We start from the raw sequence: 8465 nt of genomic DNA on the forward strand, positions 1-8465 counted from the left end.
TGAGCACAGCCTTGTTCTCAGAGATGTGCAGGATAAGATGTGCAGGTGACCCTGGGACTTTGCTCTGCTCCTCAGCAGGAACCAGCCAGACATTGGTGCTGCTGGAGGGCCTGTCATGGGGCACTCGGCTGTCCTTCTCACCGTGGCCCTGGCCAGCCTCCTGGCTCCAGGGGCAGGGGCACCCGTCGGCAGGCAGGGCTCCCAGAACAAGCTGCTCCTGGTGTCCTTCGATGGCTTCCGCTGGAACTACGACCAGGATGTGCAAACCCCCAACCTGGACGCCATGGCGCGGGATGGAGTGAAAGCTCGCTATATGACCCCAGCCTTCGCCACCATGACAAGCCCTTGCCACTTCACCCTGGTCACTGGTGAGTGTCAGCCTCAAGGTGGGACTGGGGATGGACGTGGGGGCTGAGAAACCAGGGGAAACAACAGAAGGGCCTCCAGTGGGTGCACAGCCCTGTCCCGTGAGTGCCATTTAGGGACAAAGGTGAGACCAAGACGAGGACATTCTCACTGGGGAGACACAGCATAGCCGAAGGGATTCAGCCCCCCTGAGGTCAGTGGCAACTGAGAAGAAGCAAAGAGAAACACCCTTCGGTGTTTCATTTTAAGTGGTGACCACAACCAGGGTGGCAACCCAGGAAGGCTTCTGGAGGAGGTGAGCATGGCCAGGTTCTGGAAAGGCAGGAAAAATGAGCCTGAGGCTCTTGCTCTTTCTGCTGCTCACTCCGCTGCCACCCTCAAACCCACCATCACTGTGCTTCAGCTGGGAGTCTGAAATCCAGGTCCGTGGGGCCACATTCCCTCCAGGGACCCTTCCCACCTCTCCCAGCCTCTAGTGGTCCCAGGTGTTCCTGGGCCTGTGGCCGCATCACTCACGTCTCAGCCCCTTAGTCACACGGCTCTCTTGCTGTTGTGTCTGTCTCCTTCTCGTGAGGACACGTGTCGGTGGCCTCAGGGCCCCCCTAATCCCGAGGGCCCTCTTCTTAACCTAAGTACATCTGCAAAACTTAACAAACTGAGGCTCCGCATGGGCACAACTGGGGGTGGAAGCTATTCAGGACAGATGGCTTGGCCCCGCACCAGCATTCCCACTGCCACAGGCCCTGATCCATGCACACAGTCCTGTCGTCTGCACAGCTCCTTTCTACTTAACATACTGGGGTCCTATGAGGGGAAGAGATCATCCCCCCATCATCTCTTGTACCTTCTGACCTCATGTGCAGGTGCTTCCCATGCAAAAATTAAAGTTAATAAATTATCTCAAGCTCTACTTGGTTCACCTAAATTCCTGCCTAGAATTCTATCTTATGGCTGCACCCTAAGGTATTAATTAGTTCCTTCCCAATAGCCATCTAGGTCACTACCAATCTTTTGCTCAAACCAAGCAGGCTGCACATGTTGTCCTCGAATGTGCACACTTGCACTCATGCACACGTTCAGCTGCAGGACAAGCCCGGAAAAGGGAGCAGAACTGCTGGGCTGGGGGACAGGTGCCCATGAGCTGAACCTGGGCTCCCACCTCCCCTCTGCTGCCCCCTCCCCACAGGCAAATACATTGAGAACCACGGAGTGGTTCACAACATGTTCTACAACACCACCACAAAGGTGAAGCTGCCCTACCACGCCACGCTGGGCATCGAGAGGTGGTGGGACAACGGCAGCGTGCCCATCTGGATCACGGCCCAGCGGCAGGTAGTGCCTCCCCCGGCCACATGGGAGAGGGTGGAGGAGGTGCAGGCTTTTGGGGTGAGCCTACACCCACCTCAAAAGCAGGGCACCCACTCCACCCCTCGCTCCAGGAGCCACCCAGACACCAGGCTCACTTGCAGGAAGCCAGAGCTGAGAACTTGGCATCTCGTGGCACTGTCTAAACAGAATGGCCTGGGGAGCTGGCGGGCAGCTGGGGCCCAAGTGGACAGATGGATCTGGAAGTAAAGCAGCAGTCGATTTACAGAAGGGCAGATGGATGCCCAGGCTGAAGGCTGGAAGGGCAGAAGACGAGATGGGCAAAGGGGCTGACAGACACAGGCCTGGCTGAGAGTACAGGGGGAGAGGCCAGGCTGCAGGCTCCAGACAGTCAGCCCGGGGCAGGGACCTAGGGCCAGAGCAACAGAGAGGACACTGCATATCTGGGGGCACTTTTATACCCATTACCTCATTCATGCTCAGTCCTCTGGGTACCTGCTCTCTCCTCTACAAAATACTTATCAGCCCCAGGACCATAAGATAAAGGCTAAGAAAGATTCCAGAAAATAAAGTGGCTTGTGGCTGCAGCTCAGGGTTTGCACGGGTGAGTGGGCAGAGAGGCAGGGGCGTGGGGGGCAAATGCATCAGCGGGCATGGGACAAGCAGGAGCAGGCCCCAGACTCCTGGGACTTGAGTGCTGTGTTCCCTGGCAGGGCTTAAAGACGGGCTCCTTCTTCTACCCCGGCGGCAATGTCACCTACCAAGGCGTGGCCGTGACGCTGAGCCGGAAGGAAGGCATCCTGCACAACTACAAGAACGAGAAGGAGTGGAGGGCCAACATCGACACGGTGATGCGCTGGTTCACAGAGGAGAAGCTGGACCTGGTCACGCTCTACTTTGGGGAGCCAGACTCCACGGGCCACAAGTACGGCCCAGAGTCTCAGGAGAGGAAGGAGATGGTGATGCAGGTGGACAGGACTGTGGGCTACCTCCGGGACCGCATCAGGCAGAGCGGCCTGGACAGCAGCCTCAACCTGATCATCACGTCCGACCACGGCATGACCACCGTCCGCAAGAACGCCAGTGACTTGGTGGAATTCCACAGATTCCCCAACTTCACCTTCAAGGACATTGAGTTTGAGCTCCTGGACTATGGACCAAATGGGATGCTGCTTCCCAAAGAAGGGATGCTAGAGAAGGTATACGAGGCCCTCAAGGACGCCCACCCCAAACTCCACGTCTACAGGAAGGAGACCTTCCCCAAGTCCCTCCACTACGCCAATAATCCCAGGATCACCCCCCTGCTCATGTACAGTGATGCCGGCTACGTCATCCACGGGGTGAGTTGCCTCCCCAGGGCTGTGCAAGGGGCTCCTCAGCACCCTGCTGCCCACGCTCCAGGACACCAGCCAAGGGCCCCTCGGCACCCCACTGCCCACGCTGCAGCACACCAGCCAGGGGCCCCTCGGCACCCCACTGCCCATGCTCAGCTAGCCTCCTGCCCTGGCTGCTGGCTTGTACCCTTTCTGCACATAGCACACCCTATTTCTAACCAGTCCCCGATTTGAGGAGGAGCATTGGCCATCAAAGGGACACACCCATCACTATGCCATAGCAGTGTGCACGTACATGAGAGTACATGTATGGGTGTGTACAAGATTTGTGCATGCTTTTACATGTGTTTATGTGTGTGCACATGCCTGTGCATACACGCATGCATGTACATATGCCTTCATATGTGTGCACGTGTGCGTAGGGTAAAGTGTGGGAAGGTCAGCCATTAGAGTGACGTGGAGGAGGTGAGGGTGACGAGTGTGGCCTCTGTGAACAGAGACCCAAGGGGGGCTGGAGGGGAAGCCTGGTGCACCGTGTGGGGAAGGCATCCAGGAGAGGAGGGGGACGTGAGGGGCTGCGCAGGACACGGAGGGGCTCACAGCACAGCTGGGGGCCAACCGTTCCACGCACTTACTTGGGGGCCTCCAGATACTTGTGTATGTCACCAGGTCCTCACTGAGACTCTTTGGGCCCCTGACCTTCTGGGGCTCAGAATTCAGAGAATCTGAGGCCCAGAATCCCTCCCGTACCCATATCTGAACTCTCTCCAGGGGTCCTCTGCCAAGAGAGGATCTCTGCCTGGCGCTAACAGAGAGGGCAGGTGGGCTAGGAAATCCCCACAGGGACTCAGGACCCTCCCTCCCTCTGAACTGCAGAGAGTAAATGTGCAGTTCAACAATGGTGAGCATGGCTTTGACAATGAGGTCATGGACATGAAGACCATCTTCCGGGCCGTGGGCCCCAGCTTCAAGAGGGGCCTGGAGGTGGAGCCCTTCGAGAGCGTCCACGTGTATGAGCTCATGTGCAGGCTGCTGGGTATCGTGCCCGAGGCCAATGACGGGCTCCTCAGCACCCTGCTGCCCACGCTCCAGGACACCAGCCAGGGGCCCCTCAGCACCCCACTGCCCACGCTGCAGCACACCAGCCAGGGGTCCCTCGGCACCCCACTGCCCACGCTCCAGCACACCAGCCACAGGCTCCCTAGGACCACGGATGGCTCAGGTGAGGTGCCACCAGGCAGCTGCAGGTGGGACAGGCCTCCCCGGGGAGTCCATGCACCCCACCCTCCCCAGGGCTGTGCAAGGGGCTCCTTCCTAGTCTTCCACCAGCCTCCGCCACACGCCCTCACCCCACCCTGACCCATCCCAGGAGCAGAAGTCACCTGGAAGCTGACAAGGTGGCAGACCCCAGTGGGCCTGGCCCAGGAAGGCGGGCCCTGCTGAGCGGGGGCTGTGCCGGAGGAGAGCAGGGAGGCAGCACAGCTGGGGGGATGGCAGGAGACAAAGTCGGGGGGCTCGAGGGGGCACCTCGCCCACCGAGAGGCTGGGGTGAGCGACATGCTCCCATGCTCTCACTCACTGGATCACCCATATTTCCTTAGGGTCTGCCCTCCTGCCAAGCGGCTGGCCCACCCTGGTGACCGGACTGCTGGTGGCCATGATTCTTCTGGGCAAGGTCGCATAATAATACACAAGCGCTCAAGGTCAGAGGCCCCAGGTGGCAGGGGATTGGGTGAGACCACGCTCCCCGCACCTCCAGCCCGAAGCCCTGCTGCAGACCCGGGCCCCACTCTTCACAGGGAGGAGTCGGTCCTCAGGCCCCCGCAGCCCCCTGCCAGCCCCTCTGCTTTAGGCTTGGGCTGGGTCTTTCCAAAGCAGACAGCCCAGATGAGACCAGAGCCTCCCCAGCCACCTCCCCTCCTGCCTGCAAGGTCTCTGGGCTCCACTGGGGACAAAGGACAACTCAGAAGCCCTCGTGGAGCAGGGTCGGGGGGCAGAGCTGCAGGGCCGGGTTCCCGGAATCAGAGCAGCCAGCTCGGAGGGCTCCTTGTCCCTGTCCTGCGGAGCCACGGACCTCTGGCCAAAGCAGAACCGAGTCACTCATTCATTCTAAGTCCTGCTCTAGCCTGGACTCTGGGGATACACAGTGAATGAGATATAGCCTGGGCCTTGCCCCCCAGAGCTGGTGATTTAGGGGCCAGGAAGGGCAGAAAACACAGAGGACAAATCTATGCTCAGGAACAGGGGGGCTGGTACAGTCAGCTAGAAAGTCTCCAGCGGGCCAGGCAGGGCACCTCGGTGGCAGAGCAGAGGCGGTGCAAAACAGACAGATTTAAGCTACCTTTAAGGGAACTGGCTTCCACGGTTTGTGGATAGACCAGGGCGAGAGGAACAGAGAGAGAGGAGTGGGTCTGAGGCTCGGGCCTGACCTGCCTGTTGGGGACAGAGCCGCCCACTGAGATGTGAGGAGCGGGGCACAGAGGAGATTGAGGAGAGAGGGGTCACCACACCGCTCACCGAGGAGGACGGCCAGCGAGGTGGCGGGTGCAGAAATGTGTGCTGTGGGGCCAGAGGCACTCGCTGCCAGATGACAGGGTGGGACGGGGCCTGACGGACCGTTTTGGCCAACACCCCTTAGGCACTTGAGACGCTGGAGCCTGGGAAGCTCGCCAGCTAGTCCAAGGGTGCCACAAGTAACAGGGCCCTGCCTAAACACCCGTCTTAACTACCTTGCCTGGAGGATTTCCGCTGCATCGGAGCCTCTGCCTGGAAGACTGGGCCCTGGACGTGGGCCTTCCAGCACTAGGCAGGGCGTGGTAGACGTCTCCAGCCCTGCACCCTGCAGAGCACACCCACAAACTCTCGTTTTCCCTGACACCGAACAGTGGGCTCAGCCAGTGTCATTCAGGCTCACAGGCAAGGAAGGAGGCTGCAGTCCAGACAGGGGGCCACGCGAGTCTCTGCGCACATTCTCAGGGTCCCCCAAAGGGGCAGCTACAGGGGTGCGCCAGCAAACAGGTCCTCCAGACCAAAATGCCGCAATGCATAGCCTCGCCCGTTTCTGTGGTATAAATGCTCCTGCTGTGGAAGATTTCAGGTTCCCGGCATGAGGTCAGGAAACTCAAGGTTGGGAAAAGACCTGAAGAATCAGATTTCTCAAGGCTGAGCTGTGATGACGCAGGCCCCTCCTCACTGCGACCTAGCAGAGCCCTCCTGACCCCTTCAGGAGCAGGCGGAGCATCGGGGAAAACTGAGGCGTCCTCAGGCTCCCCCTGCTTCTGGGTCTGCAGTGTGCGTGGCCGGGGCTCCCTGTAAAGCAGGACCCCCAGCCAGGCCTAGGAAAGTGCCCCTCTCCCCACCCCACCGCCAGCAGCCCTGGGGTAGGGGCTAGAGCCCCCACGGCCATTCCCAACCCCCTTGCCCCCACCGGGCCCTCCCGGGTCCAGCTGAGGGTCAGGAATTCTCACAGGGCCCTTCCCAGTCCCGGCCTGACCCAAGTGCCTCTGTCCTGTGCATCCCCACCTGCCCAGACGATTTGCACCCCCTTCCCTCCTTCCCCTCTCCTCCACCAGACCCACCCCCCCTGCCCCTGCCTGTCTTCCCAGTCCAGCACACACTTGTTCTTTCAGGCCCACCATTGCAGGAAGCCTCCGGAAGCCACCCACAAGGTCTGGGACCCACCATCTCACTGCAGTGCTCCACCGGACATGGATGGGCCTTGTCCCCCCATTGTCACCACTGGCCCCACACTGCCTGCCACGTCCCCGCAGCCCCAGCCCATGCTTAGTCGTTGCAATACTGGCAATAGAGGCCTGCTGACAGGTTCACAGCCCCCATACCCTAAGGGCTGCCGTGCCCCCTCCCCCTCCTCTCCCACGCTCCCTCTGTGGAACGGCTACAGTGGGGGGGGGGCGCATGGAAGCCCCACCCAGGCAGATGCTGGACACTGAGCTCCGGAGCCCAGCCTCCAGCTTGCGCTCTGCCCCTGCAGCCCCTGGCCTACAGTCCCTGCAAGGCTCCCCGGCAATGGCAGAAAGGCCATGGAAGTGGAGGACAAGCCCAGTCCTGAAGGGTCCCAGCGGTCTCTTCGGCAGAGCCGGCTGCTGTTGCACAGCCTCAGCCCTTACCACCAGTGACCAATAAACTCCTGGTTCTAAGGACGGGGGACAACCCAGCCCTTCCTTCTTGCTGGGTGATAGGTCCTGGGTGCCCCCAGGAGAGGGGCAAAGGGCGGCAGCAAGGCTTTTTGTAATAGGAAACAGTGGGAACACTGCAGGTTGTGTGTGTGATGTCGGGGAGGGGGGGCGTGTGTGATGTGTGGTGTATGTGTGTATGTGGGGGGTGAGGTGTGGGGGAAGGTGTGGTGTGGTGGGGAAGGTGTGGTGTGGTGTGTATGATATGTGTGGTGTGTACAGACATAAACACCCCCCTGGAGAACAGAGGAAAGGGTGAGCATGGACTGGCTCGCGGGGACTGGGGCCACCAGGAGCAGTAGGGCTGCTGTCCACCCCCGGCCCCCTGGACACACAGAACCGCCCCAAGGACACCACCCTCCAAACCACTTTGTAAGAACACAACTCCAGCTCTGGTCTGTCCCCACCTGTGACCAAGCTGTGGGCAATTAACCTCCCCCAGCCCGTTTCCTCCATTGAAAAGGGGATGATCAGGAGATGCCCACCCCCTGAGATTGGCCTGGACACTGCACTGAGGCAGGTGGCCAGAGAGGGTCAAACTCTTGCAGGGGGAGGTGCTGACTCGTCAAACTGAAAACAAATCCAGCTGTAACAATGGGAGACCAGTCCTTGGAAGGATGGGTCAGGACCACCTATTCCTCACCTGTGACTCCCCCCTCCCCTCCCTGGGCTCCTGTGGATAAAATGAAGGTTCCTGTGACCAGGATTCCCACCTGGTCCTGGCTGGCTAGCTCACTACACGTGTGGGCAATGCATTGTTACTGACTCTATATAGAGAGCCCTGCCCAGTGCTCTGGGCGACACAGTGGCAGGGCTGCAAGGCTGCAGGAGAGCAGAGGCTGGAATGGTGGCAGCGCCGAGGACAGGGGCCCAGAGGACGGCTGTGCAGGCAGAGAGGCCCAGAGGCAGAGACCGGCTTGCTGCACGTAGACTCGCTCTGAGTGGATGAGATTTTAGTGACTGACCTGCCACCTGGAAATAAAGTTGGATATAACCCTCTCACCCCGAGAACGTTCCACTGTCATTTCTTTGGTCACACTGAATCTGTAATGAACTCGCCCAGGGCTGAAACCCACCGACAAGACAGCCCCTTACCTCCACCTGCAGTTTGAGAGCCACCTGCATCTCCAGGATCCATCCCAACCTGCCGGCCGTGGCCAGTGTCCTACCACAACCTAAAAGGCCCTATGGCTCCCTGGGCCCCATATCCAGTGCATTTCCTAGGACGGCCCCACCTCTACTTGCC

General features: G+C 59.9%; 1 protein-coding gene across 3 annotated transcripts; it reads left to right on the forward strand.

Moving 5' to 3' along the window:
* ENPP7 (ectonucleotide pyrophosphatase/phosphodiesterase 7) lies at positions 1-8220 on the forward strand. Of its 3 annotated transcripts, XR_005055455.2 has the most exons (7): positions 1-368; positions 1553-1698; positions 2406-3032; positions 3903-4248; positions 4628-4729; positions 6656-6694; positions 7018-8220. XR_005055455.2 is itself a non-coding variant. In XM_036996841.2 (6 exons), the coding sequence occupies exons 1-5, from the start codon at positions 116-118 to the stop codon at positions 4708-4710; spliced, it is 1455 nt and encodes a 484-aa protein (XP_036852736.1). In that variant the 5' UTR covers positions 1-115; the 3' UTR covers positions 4711-4729; positions 7018-8220. The 3 variants fall into 3 exon arrangements, 2 of the variants coding, with proteins under 2 accessions (XP_036852736.1, XP_073092140.1); XM_036996841.2 differs by lacking the exon at positions 6656-6694; XM_073236039.1 differs by having other exon boundaries at positions 2-368; positions 6656-8220.
* Positions 8221-8465: the final 245 nt, after the last annotated feature.

This window comes from Manis javanica, chromosome 4, assembly GCF_040802235.1.
Source record: "Manis javanica isolate MJ-LG chromosome 4, MJ_LKY, whole genome shotgun sequence".
NCBI lineage: Eukaryota > Metazoa > Chordata > Mammalia > Pholidota > Manidae > Manis > Manis javanica.

Excerpts from the sequence above, each read along its gene's own strand:
- ENPP7 (XM_036996841.2), top strand. The coding sequence starts at position 116 with ATGGGGCACTCGGCTGTCCTTCTCACCGTGGCCCTGGCCAGCCTCCTG. Across the intron at positions 369-1,552 it reads CCACTTCACCCTGGTCACTG|GCAAATACATTGAGAACCAC; the intron begins GTGAGTGTCAGC and ends CCCTCCCCACAG. Across the intron at positions 4,249-4,627 it reads TAGGACCACGGATGGCTCAG|GGTCTGCCCTCCTGCCAAGC; the intron begins GTGAGGTGCCAC and ends ATATTTCCTTAG.